This window comes from Urocitellus parryii, chromosome 9 (genome assembly GCF_045843805.1).
Source record: "Urocitellus parryii isolate mUroPar1 chromosome 9, mUroPar1.hap1, whole genome shotgun sequence".
Lineage (NCBI taxonomy): Eukaryota > Metazoa > Chordata > Mammalia > Rodentia > Sciuridae > Urocitellus > Urocitellus parryii.
The window spans coordinates 20,738,471-20,765,687 of record NC_135539.1 but is presented as its reverse complement, the minus strand read 5'-3'; the positions used below and the strand labels follow the sequence as shown (position 1 = coordinate 20,765,687).

Here is a 27,217-nt window from a genome sequence, read left to right as displayed (position 1 = left end):
ACTTGATTCGTAGCTGAGGAGGAAAAAAAAATGAGAAGAAAATACTCACGCAAATCTATGCGTGGAAACCTGAAAGCCTGAAGGTGGTGCCGGGCTCGGTTCCCAGTACCAGCATCAACCACTGTCATCTATGCCTTTTGCATCCGGGTTCCCGCCAGAGCGCATGCCCGAAGTTAACGGCTGCGCTGCCGTTGTGCGTGCGCATGCGTCCTCCGCCAGGGGAAACTTTTACTTGCGGGATCCACAGACCAGCACTAGAAGGCGGGTTAGTTACTAATCACAGGCAGAGGCTTCCGGCAGTGAGTAGCCGTGATTGGTGGATCCTGGGAGAGGGGCGGGTCACCGGGCAATTCGAATGGGAGAGGCGGGCCAGAAGGAAGGAGTGGAATGGTTGCTGGGTCCTCCTCGCGGCTGAGGCGACGCGAGATGGCGGCGGCTACCTCAGGTATACAGACCCGACAAGGTCTGGATCTTTATGGGGTAATGCGTCAAAGTCTGGCTTGGGCTCCCTGGATTGTGCCAGGGAGAGTCCTTGATGGCGCAGGGACCGGGAGAGAGAGAAAGCGGGAGTGGGGGTTGCGAGCGTCAGACCCTGGTCCTCTCTGCTTCCTGCTTACCGCTCGGGTCAATAGACTCAGGTTGAGACCCGACCTAGACCTAACTGCTTGGTTTGAGCCTGGCGCATTTTTCCTTTTTGAGCTTCAACTTCTTTGTCTGAAAAATAGGAACAACGACCCCATCCTTGGGGGTTACTTGAGTAATCAAGGGAAAAGTGGCTAATGCTCTGATCGTAAGGACAAGAAGGAAGGGGTTGGTCGTCTGAGAACGTTTCTGTGCAGGACATGGTGTTTGGGTGCAGAGAGATCCCTGGAGATGCAGGCGAGCTGGTTGAAGTTCGCACCAGGCTGCAGCTAGTTGTGAGTTAACAGCACAAAATGAGCCGAGATCACAGAAAAGGGAATTAAAAGACTGTTTCCTTTCCCTCTAATCGTGGAAGTGAATGCTGTTTTTGTTTTGTTTTTTGGGGAGGGGACCGGGGATTGAACTCAGAGGTACTTGACTGCTGAGCCACATGCTATCCCTATTTTGTATTTATTTAGAGACAGAGTCTCACTGAGCTGTTCAGCCCCTCACTTTTGTTGAGGCTGGCTTTGATCTCGCGATCCTCCTGTCGCAGCCCCCCAAACTGCTGGGATTACAGGCGTGCACCACCGCGCCCAGTGTGAATGCTGTTTTCGGGTTGAAAGACTGTTAGGATATTTAGAAACGTGTATACAAGTGTTTGTTTACATGTTCCTCTCCTCTCTTCTGATCCGTGATTATGGTGGATACTAGAGCAAATTATCTGAGCTTCTTACAGTTTGTCAGGGAAACAAAGGCATTTAGGAGAGTGTCTAATACAGGTTGAGCTCTTGCTGTGCTCCAGGCACAGTTGTAAGCATGTTATGGTGATGAACCATTTAATGCTCACACAGTGTTACTGTTTTTGTCCTTGTTTCTGACATGAGGAAACTGCAGCATAAGTTGACTTGCTCAGAGTTAACAAAACTAGTAAATGTGGGTGGGATCTGAATTCACACTCAGGCAATTTGATTCTAGAGTCTCTGCCTCTAACCATTATGCCCAACCACCTGCTATTCCTGTCTGGGCAATACTTCCCTTCACCCTTCTTAAACCTATTGTGTCTGATACTTAATAGATATTAAAATACTTGAATTGCTTTTTCCCTAGAGAGCTTTCAGTCTGTTTCAGTAGGAACATGAACAGATGTACTATGAGAGATATGTATAGACTGCTACAGATAGTGTGGAGTCTGTAATAAACCCTTGGGTATTCTGTTCTGGGAGGGCTTCATTAAAGAGTTTAGTTTTGGGGAGGAGGGCAGTACTGGGGATAGAATCCAGGGCCTTAAACATGCTAAGTAAGTGCTCTACCACTGAGCTACATTTACAGCCTTTTTGGTTTTTTTGGTTTTATTTTTTAATTTGTTTTTGAGGCAGGGTCTAAGCTGCCCAGGCTGGCTTCAAACTTGTAATCCTTCTGCCTCAGCCTCCTAAATATAAGGAATTACAGGTGCCCCACTAAAGATGTGATGTGATATTTGAAGTGAGTTTCAAAGGTTGAATAGTAGTTTGCTAAGTATTTATAAGAAAAAAGCACCAAGTGTTATTTGTAATGTAAAGAAGGCCAAAGACATTCTTTTGGCTCAGTCTCCTCATGCATAAAGGAGAGAAGAGTTAAGTTGATGAAACTTGGGAATTGTAGGAGAGGAGAAAATTAAACGAAGTACTAGCATCAGCCAATCTCAGAGTTGTTTTTATGATGAGAGAGAGAGAGATTCTTGTACTGTAAGCAGTTCTTAACATGTGCCTCTCCTTCACCCCTAGATTGTGAGCTCTGGGGCAAGGATAACAGTGAGACATTTTAATGATGAAAATATGAAATGAACAAGCCAGATCATCAAATCTTAATTTCTTCAGCAAGTACTCCTGAGAACCTATTCTGTGCCAGGCATCGGGAATAGAAAGGAGAGCAGGGGAAAACCCGACGGCTACATAGCAAAGAATTTTCTAGCCCATAATGTCAATGATGAGAGACCGTGGTCTAGAGAGAGGATAAATATTTAAGAATGGCCAAGGAGTGAACTAAGAGGTAGTAAGAAAACCAGAGGAGTGGATGGCATGGTAAGAGAATAGTGTGTCTCCCAAGAATGTTGAATACTGCTGGGCAGTCAGATCGGATTGGGACTGAAGGTGTCTACTGTATCTTGTGGTAGAGAGGTTATTGGTGACACTGCTGAATAATAAGGGCAGAAGCAAGTTGCAGGGGTTGAAGTGTGAGTAGCAAGAACATATAATAATCATAATAATGACAGCTAACTTTTATTGAGTACTTGACTGCTAGTCACTTTGCTAAACATGTACATTTTTACTTTGAATCAATCTTATGTGGATAGTTACTGTTATTATTTTTATAAAGAGAAACTGAACTTTGGGGTGGTTAAGTAACCTTTCCAAGATGACACAGCTAATAGGTAGAACTTGCCTCTGACTCAAAGTCCCACAGGGATACAAAGATGGAAGGGACTGAGGAGGGATTCACATATAGACGTTGAAGTTAGACTTTCATTTGAAGCTGTTACTTGCTAGCTGTTGAACATGGGCAAATATATTAACCTCTCTATTCTGAGGTTTCCTTATTTGGAAAATGGGAATGGGGGATGAATATAAAATAAGACAACTGAGCTTTTTAAAAAAATATATTATTATTTTAGTTATAGATTGACACAACTTATTTATTTATTTATTTATTTATTTATTTATTTTTATATGGTGCTGAGGATCAAACCCAGTGCCTCAAATGTGGGAGGCAAGCACTCTGCCACTGAACTATATAGCCCCAGCCTCAAAAACTGAGGTTTTTTTTTTTTGTTTTTTTTTTTTTTAAATCAAGTGCCAGATGTTGTTTTAAGCACTTTCATGAATTACTTTCTCCCCTAACAACCCATGAATAGGTATTTTTAATTTATTCTCATTATATGATTAAGGAAATTGAGGCACAGAAATGGAAAATTGTCTCCCTAGGTTATTCAATTTGTTGAACCCAGGCCATTGTACCTTGAATAATGAATCTCCAGACTATATGCTAATCACTGTACTGGCATTTTGCAGTTATTCCTTTAAATCCTCATAAAATCCTTGCACTCCCCTCCTCTGTTTTCTTGTTAGTTTTCTTAATGTTATTGGTGATTGAGCCCAGGAGTACTCTACCACTGAGCTATATCCCCAGCTGTTTTTATTTTGAGACAGAGTCTCACCAAGTTTCACCAGGCTATCCTCAAATTTGTGATCTTCTTGTCTCAGTCTTCTGAGTAGCTGGGATTATAGGCATATGCCACTGCGCCTGACCAGAACTGGAATTTAAACACAGCTGTCTGACCAAAATCTATACTCTTCCTCATTGTAGACTTGACTTCCTCTTATATGGATCACTGAGCTTCCCTAAGTGTATCTTTTCTTTCTCTGTTCTCTCAAAAAATCACACAGGAGGCTATTGCACATATTTTTGACAAGACAGTAAAGCTCTTTGCACCTCAATTTTGTATCTGCACACATGCAATTGAAGATTTTTACCTGTTGCCTCTCGACTTTCAGGATTGCCACAAGGAACAAACGAGGACTAGATAGCCAAGTGCTTTGTGAACCATGCAGTGGAAACGGAGTTACTGACCCCATTTGTCAGATGAAGAAACAGAAGGCTAGTTTTTCAAACAGGCCATCTACTTATGGGCATGTCTTACTTATGTATAAAATTTTTCCAGGGGTAATGATGACTGCATGCACCAACCATTCTTTTGCCCTCTTAGGGGCCTCTGGCTCTGGGCAACCAGCTGCTACCACCAGGAAGGAAGAGAAATTCAGAATTGACAAGAGCTTTCCATGGTAGTACATAAAAAGGAAGCAATATGGCATCCTTGTTAAAAACAGAATTTTGGTAGTGAAGAGATCTAGGTTTGAATTCTGCTACTAGCTATCAGCTTTACTATTCTATCCTCCAACATAAAATAGAGTAATACCCTCTTCAGATTTGTCACTGTGTTTTCTAATGATAAAAATAATTCATAATTGCTATTTTTTTCCTCAAATAACTTAGATTTAATCATCAGAAGCAAGTGATGAAAAGCTTATGAGAGAGAAGAATTATATATCAGTACCTTTTTCAGACTAAACTAGGAAAGAAGGGGACTAGGGGCTGCTCTTCAACCTGACTCCTTCCAAAGAAAGACATCCACAATGTTTTTTTTTTTTTTAATGTCAGTGATACAGCATTACAGAAGTACCATTAAAAAAAAAAAAAAAAAAAAAAAAAAAAAACAACCCACATAATCATCCACCAGGAGAAAACCTCTATTAATAGTTTAGGGAGACATGTAAGTATATTATAACCTCAGATAAGAAATAGAGACCCAGATGGGTGCAGTGTCACACGCCTGTAATCCTAGCAGCTGGAGAGGTTAAGGCAGGAGGATTCCAAGTTCAAGGCCAGCCTCAGCAACTTACTGAGACCTGTCTCAAAAGATAAAAAGGGCTGGGGATATAACTCAACGATAATGTACCTCAGAGTAAATCCTCAATACCATAAAAAAAAAATTACAGAGAACTTAAAACTGTTTTTAGGTGGGCTCAGATGTCAAATTTGTTTGTTTCTTTTTCTTTTTTTTTTTTTTTTTCCCCATTACTGGAGGTACTGAGCTATATCCCCAGCCTGGATATTAAGTGTTTTATTCTTTAGAACAACCCTGTGAAGTACTAGTCTACTACACCTTGACAATTCAACATTAGCCCCAACAGCAAGAATGCCTAGGAATTTCTTAAGAAATGTAAAATCTCAGGTTTGATCCCCAGCACCTCAGAAAAAAAGAAAAAGAAATGCAAAATCTCAGGCCTCACCTTATGGACTGAAGCCAAATTTGAATTTTAACAAGGAAATATGGGTTATTTATATACACAGTATAGTTTGAGAAGCCTCTGCACCTCAGTGAACTTGTAGAGAGGGCAGGAACTGGGTCTGAGTTTGTGGGGGTGGGGGGCATCCACAGCACAACCAAGCATGGAAAGAGTTTTCCTCTAAGTGAGCTGTGGTCCCCAGCAAAGTTGGTCTCTGTTTCCTCTGTGTTACCACCATACTTTATGCTTATACCTTCTCTTCTCCAGGAGCTGGTCGCCATCGGCTAAGCAAGATGGGGTCTGGCCGGCGCCCACCTCCAGCTCGAGTAAGGGTGGCTGTGCGGCTGCGGCCATTTGTGGATGGAACATCTGGAACAAGTGAATCCCCCTGTGTGCGAGGCATAGATAGCTGCTCTCTTGAGGTTGCCAACTGGAGGAACTACCAAGAGACTCTAAAATACCAGTAAGGTTCAGACTACTCCTCCTTCCTCTCCTAGGCCTGATCATATCACTTTCCTAGTCAGTTTCTTAGATCTGTCTCCCCAGGATCCTGCTCCCTCCTCAGCACAGCTTTGTTCTCTAAATCTTCATTTGTTTATTCAGGAAATGTTCATGGATGCACATGCTAACAGGGAAAGACTCTGGGGGAAAGACTGGAGGGTGAATCTGACATATATTACTATTCATTCTTATAGGGGAAACTGGAACAAATGGAGGAAGAAATAGCAAAGGGGAGCAGGGGATCCTTGAGTAGGGTTTGGGGGATAAGAGGATATGAGAATATAGGCCAACCAAGGTATAGCTGGGCAGTGTCAGAGAGGATCACGCAGATTTGGGAAATGGAACTCATAAAGGCAACTACTTGAAAATTCCATTGGGGATTCTAAGTTCAAACTCCTTGGCCTGTAGGGGTGGTAAGCCTACAGGTCAAATCTGACAAGGAGTCTTTATGTAAAGTTTTATCACCTATTTACATATTGTCCTAGCTGCTTTGGACAACAGTCACAGAGTTAAGTGGTTGTGAAAGGAACCACATGGCCCATGAAGTCTAAAATATTTATTGTCTGGCTCTTTATACAAGTTTGCTGTCTCCTATTCTAGGCCCTTAATAATTTGGCTTAAGTTTCTTTGCAGGCATATCCTGTCAATATGTACTAAACGTAAGTAGTCTAAGCCATAGCCTCTCTGCCAGGGCAAGTAAATGAGCTGCAGGTGTGTTCAGTCAAATCCTAAACAGCATCCTCTTAAGTACCCCTACAAATACTATTCTAGATGTGCTGCCATATGAAACAGATGGGAAGCTGAGCCCTTTCACATCGTGTCTTGTCTATGTGCTACTCTTTATTCTTAAATTTATTTATTTATTTTTGTACCAGGGTTTAGACCCAAGAGTGTTCAACCACTGAGCCATATCCCCATCCCTTTTATTTTTTTATTTTTTATTTATTTATTTTTTTTTGGTGGTAGTGGTGCTGGGGATTGAACTCAGAATCTCATACATGCTAAGTTACTTCTGAGCTACATACCCAGCTCCAATTTTTTAAAATTTTGAGACAGGGTCTTACCAGATTGCTTACAGCCCTGTTAAGTTGCAGAGGCTGACTTTGAAACTGTGGTCTCCTGCCTTAGCTTCCCAATCTGCTGGGATTACAAGCCTGTGCCACTATGCCCGGCAAATTTCTTTCTCTTCCGGCAAAATCTTCCTTCAGTAGAATTAATTAACTCCCAGTATGATCTTTGTTTTCTGTTTCATAGCAAAGTATGGGTATTTGTCTATCCCACTAGATTGCAAAATCCCAAGAGTAGCAACATCAGATTTATTTCAGTTTTTCTAACACCAATACAAAGACTGGGAAAAAGGAGCTCTTCCGTGGATGCTTTTAAGGTCTTTGAGCTAAAAAAAAAAAAAAAAAAAAAAGGGACAGAGATTTTCTTTTTAATCTAAAATCAGTATGCTCTGGTTCTGGGTGTTATCAGAACACCCTGTTAAAACTCCTTTCTTCCTGCCTACAGATTTGATGCCTTCTATGGGGAGAAGAGCTCTCAGCAGGACATCTATGCAGGCTCAGTGCAGCCCATCCTGAGGCACTTGCTAGAAGGACAGAATGCCAGTGTGCTTGCCTATGGACCTACTGGGGCAGGTGAGGGTGCAAGAGGGGAACAGCTATGGGTCAGAAAGAGCTAAGGAAACAGGGAAACCTCATAGCTTCCTCCACTCTTTCCCCAGGGAAGACTCACACAATGCTGGGTAGCCCAGAGCTACCTGGAGTGATTCCCCGGGCTCTCGTGGACCTCCTACAGATGACAAGGGAGGAAGGTGCTGAGGGCCGGCCATGGGCCCTCTCTGTTACTATGTCCTACTTAGAGATCTACCAGGAAAAGGTGAGGCTTGTCGCTGGTTGGGGAGGGAAGAAACAAAGAGCCAAGACAGGGTTCTAGAATGTGAAGCTCTACTCTGCTCAGAGTAGCAGATTGCATAACTTTGAGAATCCAACAGAGAAAAGGAAACTGGTCCCCAGGAAATAAGCAGCCTATGCATGGAGAATTGGCCCTACCCATTACTCCTCAGGTATTAGACCTCTTGGACCCTGCATCAGGAGACCTGGTGATCCGAGAAGACTGTAGAGGAAACATCCTGATTCCAGGCCTCACACAGAAACCCATCACTAGCTTTGCTGATTTTGAGCAGCACTTCCTGCCAGCCAGTAGAAATAGGACTGTAGGAGCCACTCGTCTCAACCAGCGTTCTTCCCGCAGTCATGCGGTGCTCCTGGTTAAGGTGAGAGCCATTGACAAAGGGGAGGCCCTGGGAAGCTCTGGAAGCCTGAGCTAAGCTTACTGCCCTTACTCTTCCCCTTCAGGTGGATCAGAGGGAACGTTTGGCCCCATTTCGGCAGCGGGAGGGAAAACTCTATCTGATTGATTTGGCTGGCTCAGAAGACAACCGGCGCACAGGCAACCAGGGTCTACGGCTCAAAGAGAGTGGAGCCATCAACACCTCCCTGTTTGTACTGGGCAAGGTGGTGGATGCACTGAACCAGGGCCTCCCTCGTGTACCCTACCGGGACAGCAAGCTTACTCGCCTGTTGCAGGTCAGGCCCAGAAGGGTCCAGGAAAGGAGGTTCTTAGGCCTGCTGGGGTTTGGGGGAATAGTAGTAAAGGAATGGGAAGGCTAAGATTCTGACCCATCTACTCTAATCCCCATCTGTCAGGACTCTCTGGGTGGCTCTGCCCACAGCATACTCATTGCCAACATTGCCCCTGAGAGACGCTTCTACCTAGATACAGTCTCTGCACTCAACTTTGCTGCTAGGTCCAAGGAGGTCATCAACCGGCCTTTTACTAATGAGAGCCTACAGCTTCATGGTGAGGATTAGGGGATGCAAGAGTGGAAAGGCAGGTCTGGACAGTTGGGGAAGTTTGCTGAAGCCATGCTTCACCCCTCTTATACCTTGCCCCAATCTTTTAGTCTTGGCACCTGTTAAGCCATCTCAGAAAGAACTGCTAGGCCCATCAGAGGTGAAGCAAGCCCAAGGTTCTGAGGAAGAGGAGATTAGAAGCCCTGAGCCCACAGTAGCTCCAGTCTCTGCCTCCCAGAAACTCAGGTGAGAAGTGATGCCCTTGGATGTACCCCCATTCCTGCTGGGTCTCAGCTGCAGAATAGCAGTGGGTTTTTCTTGTCAGATCCTTAAGCAAAGATAGCTGTGAACTTGTTCCTCTTCCAGTGAATTCACACAAAATCATACTCTGTTGAAATACTGAAGTGCTCAGATCAGTCTATTCTTGGTGCCACTGCCTTGGGAACTATGGAAGCCTCTTTCTTGGGCTTATGGCCCCTTCCCTTTCCATTTTCCAGTCCCTTTACATGACTTCAGCAAAACTTCAAATTTGGGGGCAACTGTTTGAAGGATGAGCAGTTTTACTTTTTGTTCAAGAATAATCAATGAGATTTTTCAGGTTCAGAGAATGAGAGCAAAGCAAAGACGATAAGATGAAGACAGATGCCTCACTGAGACTTCTCAGTCTCTGTGTTAGGGGCAAGCCTCTCCAGGACTCTCTGAGGAACTAGTTGCTATCTACCCTCCCCATTTCTGATTGTCCTATCTCATGCCCAATATATACCAATTCTGAGATCACTTCTGTTCAGTGGCCTTGGATTCTGACACTTAACCTTCCCTGATCCCAAGGAGCCACTTTGCCTCATTTTGACCCCTAGCCCAAATAGAGCCTCTCTATGTAAGTGCTAAGACTACTGAACAGAGGTGACCTAAGAATGTCAAGGTTCACTGCACACCCCAGGGAGCAGTTATAGTTGAGAAGGATGCTACACACAAAAGGTGCTTGCTTATTCACAGTCCCATCTCTCAATCTTGACTTTCTCAAGCCATATGTTAGCATTTCCCTCCCCTATGTGCATAGACTTAGAGAAACTTATACAAGTGTATTATATGAACAGGAAGGTTGTCTCCCAAATAGATACTCTGGTAAGGGGAGGCTCAGAGATGCAGCACATCATAGTCAGACCTGAGGTCTCACTTTTCAAAAGGGGTAAGAAAGATGGGAATGTTAGCTTATGATGCCAGGTATGTAGTGCAGAGTGTAAGCTGCTTGGAAGAAATAGAGTTTGCCCCCATGTATTATGATCCTGGTCTTCTAAGGCATTTGCACATTAAGAACAGGATATAGTCTCTGTCCTTGATGAGCCAGTTCTTAGTGTAGTAAAGAAAATGAACAATCAATCTGAACATCATAGGAAAGGCAGCATCAGACTAACTTTGAAAGATAACTCAGGTCAGAAGTGAGAGATGAGGAGTGATATTCCAGGCAGAAATGAGTGATAGACATCTCTGTGCTCAGCCAGGACTGAAGATAGGCCTTTTCTGCTTCCCACATGATAAAGGCTTGGCATTTGAGGTTTTTAGGGGCTCTTATAGCCCTGCTAAAGATGACTTCCGCCTGAGCCCTTGCTGTCACCTATTATGATCTCTTTACTTATTAGACAGTGTCTCCAGGGCAGGGCACTGTCATAGATCTCTAATACCTGGCACTCAAGTGTTCATTAAATGATTGTTCTTAACTGACATCTCTTCGAGGTTACTTTGCCTAATGAAAACATTATAGTCAGGCTGGATGACTTGTTTAGGATTGTCTAGCAACTAAACATCAGGGTTCTGGAATCACAGATACACCAAATTAAGCAACAGGAAGAATCTTGTTGCTGGAAAAAGTGATGAGAAAGGCAGGAGAATGGGGAATAACTTCTTTGACTGCTCAGCCCCCTGCAGAAGCTAAGCAGCTTGGATCCAGCCATGCTGGAACGCCTCCTGAGCCTGGACCGCCTGCTGGGTTCCCAGGGGACCCAAGGGACCCCTCTGCTGAATACCCCAAAGCGGGAGCGGATGGTGCTCATTAAGACAGTGGAGGAGAAGGACTTGGAGATTGAGGTAAGTGTTAGAGGTGGGCTAGGGTTTGTTGTTTTTTTTAATGTGTGTGATAATAATGTGTGTGTGTGTTTTAATAATTATTTTCTAAGCCTTTATTTTTATGTGGTGCCTCACACATGCTAGGCAAGCATTCTACCACTGAGCCACAACCCTAGCTCTGGGCTAGGGTTTTTAACTGCCTTGAGAAGTGTTCCCAGGATCTCCAGACAGGGCAGGACACTCAGGCTAGACTAGAGTCCAGTTTTCACTCTCAACTGAAAGTTCTTAAACTTCTGCTTGAATATCCTTAATATGATTGAACTTTGAAAAAAACAACTTTGATGAGATGTGAGGAGGTAAGAGGAAAATATTCCAAATAGATTTTACATTGTATTTCCTAATTGTATTTTACATTGTATTTCCACATTAAGTGAGGACCCTATTTGAACAGTCTTCCCTTCAGTATTTACAATCTTGTTCCACCTCTGGATCATTTGAAAGCCATTAATTATTTTAGGCCCAGTTGTCTCCTGGAAGCTTCTTCTTTTCAATTTCTGCCTCCTCTTCCTAATCTGCTGCTCTGGGGTGGGGTCTGGTTCATATCTTTTCCTGAACCTTTCCGATAGAGGCTTAAGATGAAGCAAAAAGAACTGGAGGCCAAGGTGCTGGCTCAGGAGGCCTCAGACGCAAAGGAGAAGGAGAACTGCTCTCTCACAATGCTCCGACCCCTTCCCCGTCGCACAGTCACAACAGCAAAACCCCTGAAAAAGGCTGTGGTGATGCCCCTACAACTCAGTAAGTTGGATCTAGGGGCCAGATAACTGCAATCCCATAAGGAAGGAGTAGCCCCATAAGGAAGGAGTAGCCACCATGTCATTCATGTCTTTCTAGCATATACTGGCCTCAGGGAGGGCTGGGGAGGATCTGAAGCAGTGCTGGGTGCTTTGCCTTCAGGTGTTTAGTACATTGGGTTGAGAGGTTAGTGTGATAATATAAGACTGAGGTTACTTTCCAATACAGAAATAAGGTCATGTGGTAACCCAACAAATGGTTAACCAGGGTGGAAGGGAACTGGGCAATCAGATGGGAGAACCTGGTGGCTTCCAGCAGAGGGGGGAAGTGGCCTCTACCCTGATTCCAATTCACAATTCCTGTTTTCAGTTCAGGAACAGGCAGCATCCCCAAGTGCTGAGATCCATATCCTAAAGAAGAAAGGCCAGAAGAGAAAGGTGAGACTAGCTGGAGGTTTAGGATGCACATCAAATCTAACAGAGGTAAAGGGGAGTGAGCTGTAGGGGGCAGAGCACTGGCCTTGAAATTATACATCCTGGCTGATACCTTCCAGCTTGTTTACCCTGTGTGTGATGAAGGCAGTTAAGGGTGAAATGCAACAATGTTGATGTCCCTATCATATTGGTTGACAGGTGGCAGGTTTTTTTCCTTCTGAATGGTTCCCTCATTCAGCTGCTGATTATGTGTAGCCTCACTCCTGCCCTCTACATACTTAAGAGCCCACTTACATGAATATGACCTAAGGTCGCAAGAAACTCAAACACACACAAGCTCCTGTGCCCAAAATGAAACACCACTAGAACTACCCACAAACAGAGGACTATGAGGAGGTGTTTATTATGGCTTTCTCCCATGCACTCTTCCAGCAGTAAAGGAAAGATCATTCTTGCTTTGTGCTTTACATTCACTAATTTCATTGGATCACCAGAATTCTGAGAAAGGTGTTGGTATCACCATTCTTAAAAATTGACAAAAATAAGAAGTAGATTAGGGAAGGATTTTTGGTCAGACACTTGACTGAGAGAAGAGGCTGGAGAGGGCGGGGAGGTAGCTGCTGCTAGGCTCCTAGTCTTGGCAGAGTCCAAAGCGCTTTGCTGCTGTTTCTGTCACTCACCTCCCCTTGCCTCATAGCTGGAGTCCTTGGATGCCTCAGAGCCCCAGGAGAAGGCTGAGGACTGCTGGGAGCTACAGATCAGCCCAGAGCTGCTGGCCCGTGGGCGCCAAAAAATACTTGATCTGCTGAACGAAGGCTCAGCTCGGGATCTGCGCAGCCTGCAGCGCATTGGCCAGAAGAAGGCCCAGCTCATCGTGGGCTGGAGGGAGCTCCATGGCCCCTTTACTCAGGTAACCACCCCCGGTGGGCAGCCGGGTTGGGGGTGGGGCAAGGTGGGCGGTGGCCCCCAGGCCTCTTTCGCCATCGCTATTGCCCTGCCAGGTGGAGGACCTGGAACGCGTGGAGGGCATCTCCGGGAAACAGATGGAGTCGTTCCTGAAGGTAATCTGGCGTGCGTGGACACACACACACACACACACACACACACAGACACACGCGCGCTCTCCCTGGCCTCTGCTCTGCCCCTAGGCGCTAACGTTGCTGTCCCCTTCTTTCCTGTGTTGCAGGCGAACATCCTGGGCCTGGCCGCCGGCCAGCGCTGTGGTCCCTCCTGACAGCCAACTCCTCACGCTGCCTTTTATATATATATATACATAATTTTAAGTCCTTGTATCACCGCGTGTTGTAAATACAGCTTTTCCTCCCGTGCTTCAGCCTGGTTTTTTGGGGGGAGGGGGGCTGAGGTATAATTGCCCTTGGGGTCGGATGGGAGCTGTGTAGGCAAACTTCTTTGGACGCCATCTTCGGGAAACCACGAACCTGGACGCTGGAATGAGGAGGGGAGTGGACGGTGGCCGAAAAGAAACAAAAAGCTTAAGCGAAAGCCAGAGGATGCCGACCGTTAGGCGGGCGCGCGCCTAAGTTGGCTCCGCCCCATCCGTACCCCGGCGCGCGCTCCCCTGTTCTCCCGCTCAGCAACGACAGTGGTGCTGTGTGCGCGTGCGCGCGAAATAACGGCCGCTGGCGGAGGGAGGTGGGGGGGTGGAATCGTTGAAGGGGGGTAAGAGAAGCCGCCCTGTCTCCCGCGCGCCCACCACCTGCACCATCGTCAGCCAATCAGCAGCCGTCTCAGGGGTCTCGCGCTTGGGGCGACTTGGGCTGCCGGGTGGCTCCCCCGTCCCTCCTCCCGCCAGAGTCCCTCCCGTGCCTCCCCCCTCCCGCTGGCCTCGCGCGCGCTCGCGCTCGCGCCCGCTCCAGCCTCTTGTGTGTCCTCGCGCCCCCCGCCCGCCCTCCCCGCGCGCAGTGTGCTCCGCTCCCCCCACCCTCCTCCCCCCTCCCGCCCGCCCCGCGCGCCTCCTCCCCAGGTTCCCCCTCCCCCACTGCCGCCTCCTCCTCCTCCCGCCCCAGGGTGAGCGCGAGCCACCTCCCTCCCTCCCTTCGCCATGGATCCCAGCAACTGGAGCAGCTTCATCTTCCAGGTAACAACCCCCTCCCCCCGCCCCCCTTCCCACACCCCCTCCTGCCCGCCCTCCCTCCCGTCCCACCCCCCCTCCGCGCGCCCGGTGCGCGCGCAGCTGTCCCCCTCCCTCCCTCGCGCCCTCCCCCGCCCTCCCCGAGGCGCCGGCTGGGCGCGCGCGCGGCGGGGGCCGAGGCTGCTCCCTCGCTCCCCCCACCCCGCCCCGCCAGGCTCCAACCGCCGCCGCCGCCGCCGCCGCCGCCGGGCCCCCGCCCCCGGCCCCGGCCCCCGGCCCCGCGGGGCCTCCCGCCCCCACCCAGGGGGCGTCGCCGCCGCCGTCGCCGCCGCGCTCCGCGGCCCGCAAGGCGCCCTCCTTCCCTCCCTCCCTCCCGCCGGCCGGGGTGCGCGGGCGGCGGGGCGGCCCGCGGGCCATGCGTTCGGCGCGGCCCAGCCCGGCCGGCCGGGGGCGGCGCCCCGAGCCCGGGCCCCGCGCGGCCCGCGCCCCCGGCCCCCGCTGAGCCCCGGGGGCCCCACCGTGGCCGAGGCCATGTTCCCCGTGTTCCCTTGCACGCTGCTGGCCCCCCCCTTCCCCGTGCTGGGCCTGGACTCCCGGGGGGTGGGCGGCCTCATGAACTCCTTCCCGCCACCTCAGGGTCACGCCCAGAACCCCCTGCAGGTCGGGGCTGAGCTCCAGTCCCGCTTCTTTGCCTCCCAGGGCTGCGCCCAGAGTCCATTCCAGGTGAGTAGGGGCCGGCCGTGGCGGGCTGGGAGGGCGCCGACTCGCGGCCGCGGCCCACACGGTCCTTGTCTCTGCAGGCCGCGCCGGCGCCCCCACCCACGCCCCAGGCCCCGGCGGCCGAGCCCCTCCAGGTGGACTTGCTCCCGGTCCTTGCCGCCGCCCAGGAATCCGCAGCGGCTGCTGCGGCCGCCGCGGCTGCGGCCGCCGCCGTGGTTACTGCACCCCCGGCCCCCGCCGCCGCCTCCACAGTGGACACAGCGGCCCTGAAGCAGCCCCCGGCGCCCCCTCCGCCACCCCCGCCTGTGTCGGCGCCCGCCGCCGAGGCCGCGCCCCCCGCCTCTGCCGCCACCATCGCCGCAGCGGCGGCCACCGCTGTCGTCTCCCCAACCTCGACGGTCGCCGTGGCCCCTGTTGCGTCTGCCTTGGAGAAGAAGACAAAGAGCAAGGGGCCCTACATCTGCGCCTTGTGCGCCAAAGAGTTCAAGAACGGCTACAATCTCCGGAGGCACGAAGCCATCCACACCGGAGCCAAGGCCGGCCGGGTCCCCTCGGGTGCTATGAAGATGCCCACCATGGTGCCCCTGAGCCTCCTGAGCGTGCCCCAGCTGAGCGGAGCCGGCGGGGGAGGGGGAGAAGCGGGTGCCGGCGGTGGCACGGCTGCAGTGGCCGCCGGTGGCGTAGTGACCACGACCGCCTCGGGAAAGCGCATCCGGAAGAACCACGCCTGCGAGATGTGCGGCAAGGCCTTCCGCGACGTCTACCACCTGAACCGACACAAGCTGTCGCACTCGGACGAGAAGCCCTACCAGTGCCCGGTGTGCCAGCAGCGCTTCAAGCGCAAGGACCGCATGAGCTACCACGTGCGCTCACATGACGGCGCTGTGCACAAGCCCTACAACTGCTCCCACTGTGGCAAGAGCTTCTCCCGGTGTGCAGGGGCCACGGTCGCCCACTAGGCCGGTGGGGAGGGAGGGACGCCTACAGAGGTGGCCTGGCCTTGGCTGGCGGGGAGGGAAGCGGCTCCGAGGATGGGGAAGGGGAGCCACTCCCAGGGAGGAGGCAGGAAAGCCTCTCCTGGTTACCAGGGAGCAGGGGGTGGTACTTTGCAAAGGAGGTGGGTCTTTGGGTGGAAGGATAGCTTCGAGTGGGAGGAGGAGAGGAAGCCGGGTTGGATGGGAGGGATTTCCTGCTTGTGTAGGACCATGAGTCTTTGGGAGAAAACGCAGGGACTTTTAAACAGCCTGCGATGGGCAGCTAGGCAAGACTTGAGGCAGCACCTCCCAATCTCAGGGCCTCCGCCCTAACCCCCCCGACCCCAACATATCCCCAGGCCGGATCACCTCAACAGTCACGTCAGACAAGTGCACTCCACAGAGCGGCCCTTCAAATGTGAGGTAGGAAGCCCGCCTCCTCCTGTCCTGGTTTTCATGATTTTGAGCCTCATTGTAGTTGTCTGAGTTCAGCCTCTCAGACCCCCTTTTTCTCTCTCTTCTTTTTGCCTTTTCACTCCATTTTCTCATTTCTTCCTCAAGGCCTCGTCATCACACTCCCATTTCCTACAGATCAAAGATCCCCAAGGCTCTGATCCCTTTAACCTCTTGCTCCCTTCTCCTTACTCCCGAAGCTTTAACTCTCCTGTGACACCCCCCCACGCCCCTCCCCCCTCCCCAGAAATGTGAGGCAGCTTTTGCTACGAAGGATCGGCTCCGGGCGCACACAGTACGACACGAGGAGAAGGTGCCATGTCATGTGTGTGGCAAGATGCTGAGCTCGGCTTATATTTCGGACCACATGAAGGTGCACAGCCAGGGCCCTCACCATGTCTGTGAGCTCTGCAACAAAGGTACATGCTCAGGGATGTCAAGAGGGCTAGGGAAAAAGGGGAGGCACAAAGCTGGTGGCTCTTCCACAGATGTGGGTTAAAGGTGCTGTAGCCAAGAGCTCGTGGCATCTAGAGCCCTTTGGGAGGCAAACCAAGCAGCATTGGGAACAACTGAACATTGCTAAATTCTGAGAAGCCATAGCTGGAGGAGACGATCTACCAGAAAGATTCAACCTCCTGGGTGTGTGAGGGAAGAATTGGAAGTGGGACATGGCTGCTTTGGGAAAGGATTAGTTAAGAGAGCCAGTCCCCATGGGTCAGAAGGCAAGGTTCAGCCATGTAGCCACAAGTTCTTGTCTCCAGCTCCTGGGCAAATGGAGTACACTGGCAGGGGTGTTAAGCACACATCCTGGCCCGGTAGCAGAAAAAGTTTCTTTTAAATGCACTTAACTCAGTAACTGGGCTGAGACTGTGGGACACTGGAGGGAAGGGACACAGCCGTCTTTCCTGAGAGTCAACCCTTAAAGTAGCTAGGAATCAGTGTCCTATTGTCCCTGGAGAGATCTCCCAGCCATGAAGAAAGAATGAGCTCTGTGCTTTCCAAGACTTGAGAAGTAGGCACCACTCAAATCAGGCCCCTGGCTCAGGGAAGGGCCTTGCCTGTGCCCCACCAGCCCCAGCAGAGTAGTTGGCCCCAGGCTACCAAGGATGTGGTGGGAGGAGGACAGGGCCATCTGAGAAGGGCGTCCCCAGCCTAGGAGAACAGCCCCGTCTCTGGGGTCTCCATCTGGCTGACCCCCACCCCCCATCCCAATCCGCCCCCCCATAGGCTTCACCACAGCAGCATACCTGCGCATCCACGCGGTGAAGGACCATGGGCTCCAGGCCCCGCGGGCTGACCGCATCCTGTGCAAGCTGTGCAGCGTGCACTGCAAGACCCCTGCCCAGCTGGCCGGCCACATGCAGACCCATCTGGGGGGGGCCGCCCCCCCTATCCCGGGAGATGCCCCCCAGCCACAGCCCACCTGCTGAGGGGGACCCCCGCACCCACCAGGCAAGGCGTGGGGCATGGCTGGGGGGGCGGGATGGGGTGTGTGGGACAAGAGGGCTCAAAGGGCCCTATAGGGGATCTCAGGAAGGTTAGGGATGCCAATCTATCACTCAGGTTAGGGAGACTCCAGGGCCAGGGAGGGCCCTTCAGGAGAACTGCTCTGTCTGGGTAAGGAGTCAGGCCAAAGCCTCTGGGGACCAGATAGGAAGTGAGCAACGGCTGTGTCCCAGGGGAAGTAGTCTGGAAAAAGAGTCTGGGTTAAGGGGTATGGCTCTTGCCATTCAGGTTGCGCTGTGATCCTTGGTATTTCTCACTGTGCAGGTACTGGTGAGGTTTGTCCAATGGCGGCGGCGGCGGCAGCAGCAGCAGCGGCAGCAGCAGCGGCAGCAGCAGCAGTGGCAGCCCCTCCCACAGCTGTGGGCTCCCTCTCTGGGCCCGAGGGGGTACCAGTGAGCTCTCAGCCACTTCCCTCCCAGCCCTGGTGAGCTCCAAGTTGGTGGGGGGAGAAGGGAGAGCAGAGAAAAGCCCCTTGGTACAATCTCCTCTCCCCCTCTCCTCCCACCAACTCTCTTTACTCCCTCACCAACCAAGGAGCCTCCAGAAGGAAAGGAGGGAGAAATGTGTTCTTAGGGGAATTCACTAGATTTAACGATTTGTTTCTCCTGCTCCTCTCTTCTCCCTACCAGAGCTGACCCCTATTCACACCTATTCCCTTGGTTGTGTTGAAGTCCCCTGGACAGTGGGCAGGGGTGGCAGAGGACAGGAGCAGCCACTGCCCTCACCCCCTCTCCTCTCTGTAATCCCCTGCCCTGCCCTCCCAGGGATTTGTGAGCCTTTTCCCTCCGTGGTCCTTGCTCTCCTCCTTCCAGTCCTCTCCCTTCTGTCTGCTGCCCCTCCCTGGGGAGTTGGTGCTTTTTTTTTTCTTTTGTTTTATTTTCCAGGGGGAGGGAGGAGAGGAAGGAGGGGAGTCAAAGATTCTGTCCCAGAGAAGGAGAAAGTTGAGATTAGAGAAGGGGCAGAAGCAGGGAAGGCAGAAGTTCATTAGGTAGGGTTGTTGGGGTTAGTCCCTAAACGTCATCCTACTTGAAAATCTGTGGAGGTGGGGAAAGTCAAAGGGGGCAAAAGAAGGAGCCACTAGCGCCAGAGGCAGAACAGGAGATGGAATCTGAGGGGCCCAGGGTAAACAAGGGGAACCAGGGACTAGAGGTGCTTCCTGGGGGCGGGGGGAATGCAACCAGTGTCTCCCCCTTCCCTCTTCCACCCCAGCTCCTGCCCTGGTCTTTTCTTTTCATCCCTCTTCCCCATGACAGAAGCTGTGGCCCTGGCCATGTCATCGTGTTCCTGTGTCCCCTGCATGTTCCTCACCCTCCACCCCCCTCCTTTTGCGCGGACCCTATTACAATAAATTTTAAATAAAACCTGGTTCTGGCTCTTGGTTCAATGAATTTCCTTCACTAAGCCCCTTGTCCTTACTTCCTAGGGGGTGGTTCTTGTGCCTGGTATCAGTCCCACCCTTGCTTTGCTGCATATAGCTCTGTGCTCTGGCTCCTCCTTCCCCAAGGACAGCCCTCAGGGTGGCAGCACAGATTTAGGGTGTGGCCAAGCTCCAATGGATGTGGAGAGCAAGTTCTAGGGCTCCCGGGTCTCTGGGGAAATAATCTGGACAGGTCCAGAATAACCACTAAAGGTTTGAAGAGGCCCAGGTTAGGCATCCAAACAGTTATTGAACATAAACACTGCTCTCCCTTGGTTGTACTCATTGCCAGCTGCTCAGGACCCTGGACAAATACCTGCACACCCTTAACCCTGAAAAGCCATCATGGGTAATGTAGGTGCAGAAAGGTAGAGGGGGCCTGAGCCCTGGGGCCAGGAGCAGGAAGATTCAGAATAACTGCACTCCACCTGCACGATCTCCGCATCGGCTCCCTGCATTTGCGGTGGATCCTCAGTCCTAGCCCCTCCTGCTCCAAGCTGTCCCTGCAGGCTCCATTGGAATTCCCTTTCCTTGCCTAGCTCCGTCCTTTCCAAGAACCCTTTCCTGAGCCTTCCAATATCCATTTTCTGCTGCTCCTTCCCTGGGAATAGGAAGATTTACTGTTCTGCAGTCTCCCTTCTCTTGAAACCCCACCCTGCTTTTCTGCAGCCTCCCCAAATTTTGCCCCATCTCCCTTGCCCTCTTTCTGCTGTAGGGGTGCCTCCACCCATTCCTGCCTGCCTCATTAGTCCCGTCTCCTCGAAGACCCCCGGTCTCTGCCAGGACCCCCGGTGACCGTTGGCGGGAGGGGCCGAGGACTTAGGAAGGGGGCGTCCCGGCGGGAGGCGCGCGTGGGAAGGGGCAGGGAGGGGTCGCGAGTGGTCCCTGGGTCTGTTGCCTTGGTAACGCAGGGCCTGGCACGGGAGGCTCCCTTGGGCTGGCCGGGAGGGGCCGGAGGCGTGCAAGGGGCGGGGGCGGGCGCGCGGCGGCAGTGGAGCGCAGGGGAGGGGACCAGAGAAGAGGGGACCAAACGCGAGGAGAGAGGAGGGGAGACCCGCCGCCTCCCTCCTTCCTAAGCTGACTTGCTCCCTCCCGGGCTGCGGCTGCTGCAACGGCGGCGGCGGCGGCAGCAGCGGCAGCGGCGGCGGCGGTGGCGGCGGCGGGAGCAGTCTGAAGGCCGGCGTCGAGGTGAGACTGGGACGGACTGTGGCTGCGGGTAGGAGTGGACCTACAGACCGCCTGATTGCACGGGAATGCGGGCGCCTGGCGAGCTGGAAGGTGGTGCTGGGTGCCCCGCGCCATGGGGAGGAGGAGGTGCCAGCCCGCGGAGGGCGAGGGAATCCCTAAGAGGGGCTCAGATGCAACTCAGGAGATGCCCAGGTCCCCTAGGAAAGGGCAGGGGCGTCTGCGCCCCAAACGCGCAGCAAGAATACCGGCACCGCCTGGGCGTCCGGGGAGGAGAGAAGGATGCCGAGGGAGTGGAATGCGTGTGTGTCAGATCCCCTGCCCAATGTGCTTGTCGGAGTTTCCCGGTGGCGGCTGCACAGCTTGTTGACTTGGGGGTGCTGGGGTATCTGCTGGGGTGTGAGAGACTGGATTCTGTTGGGCAGACCAAAGATGAGACCCTGAGGAGAGTCCTGTTTATAAAAGTAATTTTCTTCCCCCAGCGCCCATGCAGGAAGCTTTGAGTAAAGCACTTCTCCCCCAGGGATGTCCCACCCCAAAACAAAGGAAACCCCAACTTTTCTTCTTCATCCCAGAGACAGCGCAAGGCTGGCCTTGAGACAGGAGCCTGGCCCTCTTGGGTCTGCAGTGCTGTCAGCCCCACTTCTCTCCTCACACCAAGCCTGTCTCCTCCTCTTGCAGGGTTTGCTACTGTCTGCTGTTCCCTCCTTCCCACAGGGGTTCTCTCCCCTCTCCCATCTCAAGATGGCAGCCAGAAGCTCTGAGATGAAGGGGGTCGAGGATTGTCCGGAGACCCAGGGAGAAGGGCCTGGCCATTCTGAAGCTGGAACTGGCCCTCTCCAGGCCCTAGCAGAGGTCCCAGACCAGCCAGAGGCCCCACAGCCAGGCCCAGACACCACTGCAGCCCCTGTGGACTCAGGGCCTGATGCTGGGCTGGCTCCAGAAACTACAGACACCCCAGCTGGGGCCCCAGAAACAGCTCAGGCCACAGACCTTAGCTTAAGCCCAGGAGGGGACTCAAAAGCCAACTCCATCCCTGAAGAGGCATGCAAAGAGCCAGCATCCAAACCAGAAGTGAACAAAGAAGCCACTGCAGACCAGGGGTCTGAGCAGGAGTCTTCAGCCCCTCCCAAGCCAGCCTCAGAGCCTGCTTCCCAGCTAGACTCCCAGTCAGACCCTCAGCCAGCTTCCCAGCCCACCCCCAAACCAGCCCTTCAAATAGAGCCCCCTACCCAGGAGGACCCCACCCCTGAGGTCCTGACAGAAAGTGTAGGGGAAAAGCAAGAGAATGGGGCAGTGGTCCCTTTACAGGCTGGGGATGGGGAAGAGGGCCCAGCACCCCAGCCTCACTCCTCACCCTCAACAAAAACGCCCCCAGCCAATGGGGCTCCCCCCCGTGTGCTGCAGCAGCTGGTTGAGGAGGACAGAATAGGAAGGGCCCATAGTGGGCATCCAGGATCTCCCCGAGGTAGCCTAAGCCGCCACCCCAGCTCCCAGTTGGCAGGTCCTGGGGTAGAGGGAGGTGAAGGCACCCAGAAACCTCGTGACTACATCATCCTTGCCATCCTGTCCTGCTTCTGCCCCATGTGGCCTGTCAACATCGTGGCCTTCGCTTATGCCGTCATGGTGAGCCCCAGGATAAACCACACTTTCCCTACCCTTTCTGCATGGTTCCCACTGCCCCACTTATACAGCCTTTGCTGGTCCTGCCCAGGATCTAACTTTCTGAGCCACCACTGCCCTACCCCTTCGGTGGGAGGAATATGGAGACATATGTCACACAGCCTCACTGACCTGTGCCCTCTTCCCCTTCCTCCCGTAACCTCATGGGGCTGGCCTCTGGACGACTCACCTGATCCCTGCTGGGCTGGCTTCTCCTGACCTGGGCCATGGTACCTCCACCCCACACCCTAACCCCAGTCCCGGAACAGTCTGCAGCAGGGGGACGTGGATGGGGCCCAGCGTCTGGGCCGTGTGGCCAAGCTCTTAAGCATCGTGGCGCTGGTGGGGGGGGTCCTCATCATCATCGCCTCCTGCGTCATCAACTTGGGCGGTGAGTGGGGGTCAGGGACATGCAGGGGAGGAGTGGAAGGGTTGACAAGGGCAGCTTTACTAACCCCTGCCCCTGCTCTCTCCTGTCTGTCCTCCCTACTTCTCCTTTGTCTCTCCTTTCTCCCTGACCCTGTCTCTGTCTCTCCCTCCCTCTCCTCTCCCACAGTGTATAAGTGAGGGGCTCTGCCCTGCATTCCAAGACTTTTCTTCCTGTTGGGAGCTGCCTTGGGCCCATCCCTCCCTTGGGGGGAGCCCAATCGATGGCCCTGGCCCCCATCCCTAGGGACCAAGGGAGCCTGAGCGGCCTTGTTTACAGCTTCTCTCCTGTTCCTGCATCCTGCCAGGCTCCTCTGCCAACCGTAGGCCTCCCTCTTCCCTGCACTGTTTCCAACCTCCCTGCACTTCTGCCTGTGGATAGCCCCTCCAGCCTCTAGGCCTCCCTAACCCTGCACTTCTGGAAACCTTCCTACTTCTGGAAGCCTCCCTGAATATCTCCCAAACTCTCTGAGCTCTCAGCTTCCCTGCATCTCTCCCCACCTCCCTGCACTTCTCCCAGCCTTCTGAATTCTCTGAACCTCATCCTCGTCTTCCTTCTCCTGACTTTCATTGTCTTGGCATCTAACCCCGTTCCCTTTCTCCATTCCTTTATCATCTTCCCTCCCCTTTTTACATCACCCACCCCCTTCCTCTTTCTGCCTCCTCATCTTCCCTTAGCATCCTTTCCTCCACCCTCCTGCCATCATTTATTCTGCAAGAGCTCCAGCACTTAGATCAGGTTGGGGGAAAGGGAGCAGTGTTGGGAGAGGGCTACCTAGCCTGGGGCTCCGACTGTTCTCTGCTGGGACCACCCAGGCTCAGACCACCCCCTCACCGGGCGCCTTTTGGGTCGCAGAGCTGTAAGCCAGGCCCCATCTGGGGACTTGTGCAATGGTGGAAGCAATTCTGAACACAGGGAAGTAGGGAGAGGCGCGGCGGTAGAGGGGTCAGCCAGGGTTGACCGGCCCACCTGGGTCTTTTAACCTCAGCCCACGAGCTTCTTGCTTGAAGGTGTAAGGGCTCGAGCCACTTGCGTGCTTTGTACGGAAAGAATTTAAAAAAAAGAAAAAGAAAAATAGGACCAAAGCTCTCAGCAGCCCAGAGCGAGGGAGGGGCGGGTGAGTTCTATAATTGTTTTCCAAGAGGACGAGGGAGGTTGGTTGCACGCGACAGCCACTGAGAAGGCAGGGAGCCAGCTGCGACGAGGTTCAGAGTTGGCGGGTTTTTTGCTTTCTTTAAAAAAAAAAAAAGTCTGGGGAAAAAACCCTAAAACTCCTTTAAGAAAAATATATCAAACTGATTCTCCCTTTTTGTATGCTGAATGCTGCATGGGTCTGAAACACCAATAAACGGAGACTGCATGAGACTCGCCTCCAGTCTCTGTTGGTCCCTGCGTTCGTCTGCCCGGCCAGAGCACTGCCTCCCGGCAGAACCCAAAGGGTGGTATACGCATGCGCCGTCGTGGTGGCCATCTTTACTGTGGGCCAAAGCCTGTTATGCCAGAGGCCTACCTGCGCATGTGCAAGCCTTCCCTTGCCTTCCTATCCCAAGTAGCTTTGACTAGAGCGGAGCCTCCCGCGCCATTTCTATGCGCCTGCGTACTGTGACTCTGCGCAGCCCGGGAGGCGGGTCTTAGCTCCAGGTGCGTACCGCGGCTGAGTTGACGCGGCCCCCAACTGCGAGGTCCGGCGAGAGGGTGCGGGGTCCACTTGTGGAGAGGAGTGATATGAAGGCAAGACTAGTGGCTCCGCCCCTCTGTGGCTCGGAAATTGGATTCTGCGGGTCCTCGGGACCGTCAGAGTGCCGGATCTCGATCCTTGGGGTGGGACCCTACCTTGCAGGGGTCTGAGCGCCCCCTCCTGGGGGTAGGCGCTCTGGCCACTTAGAATACTGTTGGAGCCTGATTGGTTGAAGAGAGATTTTCCTAAAACCCTGGGGATCCCAATCACTTGGGGCGGGAGGACCTGGTTTGGTACTCCAGCATTTCCTATATTGTTAGGCCCCTTCCCTAGTGGCTTATGTCCCTTGCCCGGGGTCAAGGAGACATTGCGTCCACCACGGCGGCGCCTCTGTCCGAAGAAGGGGAAGTGACTTCCGGCCTCCAGGCTCTGGCCGTGGAGGATACCGGAGGTCCCTCTGTCTTGGCCAATAAGGCCGAGGAAGAGGGGGAAGGAGGACAGGAGCAGGCCGAGCATGCCGAACCCGGGACTGAGGAGGCAACAGAAGTACCCAGCGCCGAGGGGGAGGAGCGTGTGGAGGGAGAATCCGAGGACTGGTGCGTGCCCTGCAGCGATGAGGAGGTGGAGCTGCCCGCGGACGGACAGCCCTGGATGCCCCCGCCCTCTGAAATCCAGCGGCTCTATGAGTTGCTGGCTGTCCAAGGTACCTTGGAGCTTCAAGCGGAGATCCTGCCCCGACGGCCCCCTACACCCGAAGCCCAGAGTGAAGAGGAGAGATCTGATGAGGAGCCGGAGGCCAAGGAAGAAGAAGAGGAAAAGTGAGAGCACAATCTTACACCTTGTCACTGGGACTGCTCTCCTGATGCCAGGAGAAAATAGGGAGGGGGGAAAAAAGTGGGTCCCCAGGAGCTTAGAAAGTGGAGGAAGGGAACAGGAAAGGAAGAGCCGACAGGTTGGGGAAAAACGTGTGGGTGTTTGGGAGGACTACTCTTACCCTTCATTCTTTGTCCACCTGTCCCAGACCTCACATGCCTACGGAATTTGACTTCGATGATGAGCCAATGACACCAAAGGACTCCTTGATTGACCGGAGACGCACCCCAGGTACAAGAGGGAAAAGTTTGCGGGGGAGGTGAAGGGCCTCTCCTCCCAGTTACATCAAAAATGACTCCCCTGAAGAGGCCTTTGCTGGGTGCCTCAATTGTCATACAACTTGTAGCTGCTCCAGTGAGCTTAGGTTTAATTCTCATTCTCTCTCTCTCTCTCTCTCTCTCTCTCTCTCTCTCTCTCTCTCTCGCTCTCGCTGTCGCTCTCGCTGTCGCTCTCTTTTGTAATGGGCATTCACTGAGTCACATCCCAGCCCTTTTTATTCTGATACAGGATCTCACCAACTTGCTTAGGGCCTCACCAGGTTTTTGAGTCTGACCTCAAACTTGTGAACCTTCTGCCTCAATCTCCTGAGTCCCTAGGACTACAGGCATGCTCCACCATGCCTGTCCTTGTCTTATTTTGATAGACTATTACAGATAGTTCTATTATGTTTTCCGTTCCTTTTATCCTCTCCTCAAAAGTCCAAGTCCTGTTCATTATTATCTAGCACCACATCCCTATACTACTGTGTAAATTACTTAATCTGACCCAATTTCCCACTTCCATGACATTCTAGAATTTACTCTTGAGTCATTCTTTTTTTGGGGGGGGGAACGGGTAACAGGGATTGAACTCAGGGGCACTTGACCACTGAGCCACATCCCCAGCCCTATTTTGTATTTTATTTAGAGACAGTATTTCACTGAGTTGCTTAGCACCTCACTTTTGCTGAGGCTGGCTTTGAACTTGAGGTCCTCCTGTCTCATCCTCCTGAGCCTCTTGGATTACACGCATGCACCACCTCGCCTGGCTCTTGAGTCATTCTTGATTTCTCTTTTTCTTACCTGAACATTCAAGCCAGCAGCAAGTACCACCAGCTCTGCTCCACAACGTTTCCAAGTCCATCTGCTAATGTCTGCCTTCAGCTCCACACCTTCATCCATGCCACCATCTCCCTTGCCACATAGTTACAGTAGCTTTTAACTTGCCTCCCTGCTTCCAGTCTCAGCATCAGAGTGGTCCTTTTAGCTTTTTTTTTTTTTTTTTTTTTTTTTTAGAGAGAGAAAGAGAGAGGAGAGAGAGAGAATTTTCAATATTTATTTTTTAGTTCTCGGCGGACACAACATCTTTGTTGGTATGTGGTGCTGAGGATCGAACCCGGGCCACAAGCATGCCAGGCGAGCGCGCTACCGCTTGAGCCACATCCCCAGCCCCAGAGTGGTCCTTTTAAAACAGAATTCATGTCACTTTTCTGCTTAACATCTCCAGGGATTCCATTGCAAGGGTTGGGGGGAGAGCATCTGAGATTCCCCCTACCATCTCTGAACAAACTTTTCTTCCTGCCCCAAGGCCATCACACTTGCTCATCATGTTAGTGGTGCCTTCTCTTAACTCAAGACTTTCATTGCTGTGCTCCTCTCCCCATTAATGGTCCAGTTTCAGACCTTAGAATCTCCATGCTGAGGCCTGGAAACCTGGGTATTAAGGAAGCTCCCCAAGTGATAAGTAAGATCCACTTCCTCAATTTCTTAAATATTTCCTACCTTCCTCTTTAGGAAGTTCAGCCCGGAGCCAAAAACGGGAGGCCCGCCTGGACAAGGTCCTCTCAGACATGAAGCGACATAAGAAGCTGGAGGAGCAGATTCTTCGTACTGGGAGGGACCTCTTCAGCTTGGACTCAGAGGACCCCAACCCAGCCAGCCCCCCACTCCGGTCATCGGGGAGTAGTCTCTTCCCTCGGCAACGGAAATACTGACTGTTGTTGCTACTGCCTCTAGAATGCAGAGACTGTATCTGAAAGGGCCTGGGCCCTCTTTTCCTAACTTTCCTAACCCAGGATGCTGGGAAACTTGGGAGAAAGAACCCCAAGCTCCCAACACAGCACCTTGCAGTGTAATGCCAGATTCGTGGGACCCCC

General features: G+C 52.3%; 4 protein-coding genes across 9 annotated transcripts; all 4 read left to right on the top strand.

The window, feature by feature from the left end:
- The first annotated feature begins 426 nt into the window (after positions 1-426).
- Kif22 (kinesin family member 22) lies at positions 427-13,424 on the top strand. Its single transcript, XM_026400333.2, has 14 exons — positions 427-445; positions 5,715-5,910; positions 7,461-7,588; positions 7,675-7,829; positions 8,017-8,226; positions 8,309-8,539; positions 8,660-8,813; positions 8,917-9,052; positions 10,723-10,891; positions 11,497-11,665; positions 12,032-12,099; positions 12,794-13,006; positions 13,098-13,157; positions 13,283-13,424. Exons 1-14 carry the CDS (start codon positions 427-429, stop codon positions 13,328-13,330), a joined length of 1,956 nt encoding a protein of 651 aa, XP_026256118.1. The 3' UTR covers positions 13,331-13,424.
- An 82-nt stretch (positions 13,425-13,506) lies between these two features.
- Positions 13,507-19,201, top strand: Maz (MYC associated zinc finger protein). 5 transcript variants are annotated; one of them, XM_077802518.1, is made up of 8 exons: positions 13,507-13,776; positions 14,124-14,194; positions 14,849-14,911; positions 14,989-15,839; positions 16,242-16,305; positions 16,583-16,754; positions 17,563-17,787; positions 18,106-18,193. In XM_077802518.1, exons 2-7 carry the CDS (start codon positions 14,159-14,161, stop codon positions 17,763-17,765), a joined length of 1,389 nt encoding a protein of 462 aa, XP_077658644.1. In that variant the 5' UTR covers positions 13,507-13,776; positions 14,124-14,158; the 3' UTR covers positions 17,766-17,787; positions 18,106-18,193. The 5 variants fall into 5 exon arrangements, with proteins under 5 accessions (XP_077658644.1, XP_077658642.1, XP_077658645.1 ...); XM_077802516.1 differs by having other exon boundaries at positions 14,825-14,911; XM_077802519.1 differs by lacking the exon at positions 17,563-17,787 and having other exon boundaries at positions 13,666-13,776; positions 14,825-14,911; positions 18,106-19,201.
- Positions 19,202-20,424: 1,223 nt separating this feature from the next.
- Prrt2 (proline rich transmembrane protein 2) lies at positions 20,425-22,695 on the top strand. The gene is made up of 4 exons (XM_026400467.2): positions 20,425-20,446; positions 21,125-22,069; positions 22,364-22,496; positions 22,662-22,695. The coding sequence occupies exons 2-4, from the start codon at positions 21,188-21,190 to the stop codon at positions 22,670-22,672; spliced, it is 1,026 nt and encodes a 341-aa protein (XP_026256252.2). The 5' UTR covers positions 20,425-20,446; positions 21,125-21,187; the 3' UTR covers positions 22,673-22,695.
- A 1,438-nt stretch (positions 22,696-24,133) lies between these two features.
- Pagr1 (PAXIP1 associated glutamate rich protein 1) lies at positions 24,134-27,058 on the top strand. 2 transcript variants are annotated; one of them, XM_026400422.2, is made up of 4 exons: positions 24,134-24,173; positions 24,544-25,028; positions 25,232-25,314; positions 26,856-27,058. In XM_026400422.2, the coding sequence occupies exons 2-4, from the start codon at positions 24,550-24,552 to the stop codon at positions 27,053-27,055; spliced, it is 762 nt and encodes a 253-aa protein (XP_026256207.1). In that variant the 5' UTR covers positions 24,134-24,173; positions 24,544-24,549; the 3' UTR covers positions 27,056-27,058. The 2 variants fall into 2 exon arrangements, with proteins under 2 accessions (XP_026256207.1, XP_026256206.1); XM_026400421.2 differs by having other exon boundaries at positions 24,143-24,173; positions 24,531-25,028.
- The last annotated feature ends 159 nt before the right edge of the window (positions 27,059-27,217 follow it).

What these genes read in the sequence shown, in the direction of transcription:
- Pagr1 (XM_026400422.2), top strand. Translation starts at nt 24,550, where the DNA reads ATGTCCCTTGCCCGGGGTCAAGGAGACATTGCGTCCACCACGGCGGCG. An exon ending in AAGGAAGAAGAAGAGGAAAA is followed by an intron (nt 25,029 to 25,231) that starts GTGAGAGCACAA and finishes CACCTGTCCCAG; the next exon opens with ACCTCACATGCCTACGGAAT. An exon ending in TGACCGGAGACGCACCCCAG is followed by an intron (nt 25,315 to 26,855) that starts GTACAAGAGGGA and finishes CTTCCTCTTTAG; the next exon opens with GAAGTTCAGCCCGGAGCCAA.
- Kif22 (XM_026400333.2), top strand. An exon ending in ATGCGGTGCTCCTGGTTAAG is followed by an intron (nt 8,227 to 8,308) that starts GTGAGAGCCATT and finishes CTTCCCCTTCAG; the next exon opens with GTGGATCAGAGGGAACGTTT. An exon ending in GGTGATGCCCCTACAACTCA is followed by an intron (nt 11,666 to 12,031) that starts GTAAGTTGGATC and finishes TCCTGTTTTCAG; the next exon opens with TTCAGGAACAGGCAGCATCC.
- Maz (XM_026400372.2), top strand. Translation starts at nt 14,720, where the DNA reads ATGTTCCCCGTGTTCCCTTGCACGCTGCTGGCCCCCCCCTTCCCCGTG. An exon ending in GCGCCCAGAGTCCATTCCAG is followed by an intron (nt 14,912 to 14,988) that starts GTGAGTAGGGGC and finishes TTGTCTCTGCAG; the next exon opens with GCCGCGCCGGCGCCCCCACC. An exon ending in TGTGGCAAGAGCTTCTCCCG is followed by an intron (nt 15,840 to 16,241) that starts GTGTGCAGGGGC and finishes ACATATCCCCAG; the next exon opens with GCCGGATCACCTCAACAGTC.
- Prrt2 (XM_026400467.2), top strand. Translation starts at nt 21,188, where the DNA reads ATGGCAGCCAGAAGCTCTGAGATGAAGGGGGTCGAGGATTGTCCGGAG. An exon ending in CCTTCGCTTATGCCGTCATG is followed by an intron (nt 22,070 to 22,363) that starts GTGAGCCCCAGG and finishes CCCTAACCCCAG; the next exon opens with TCCCGGAACAGTCTGCAGCA.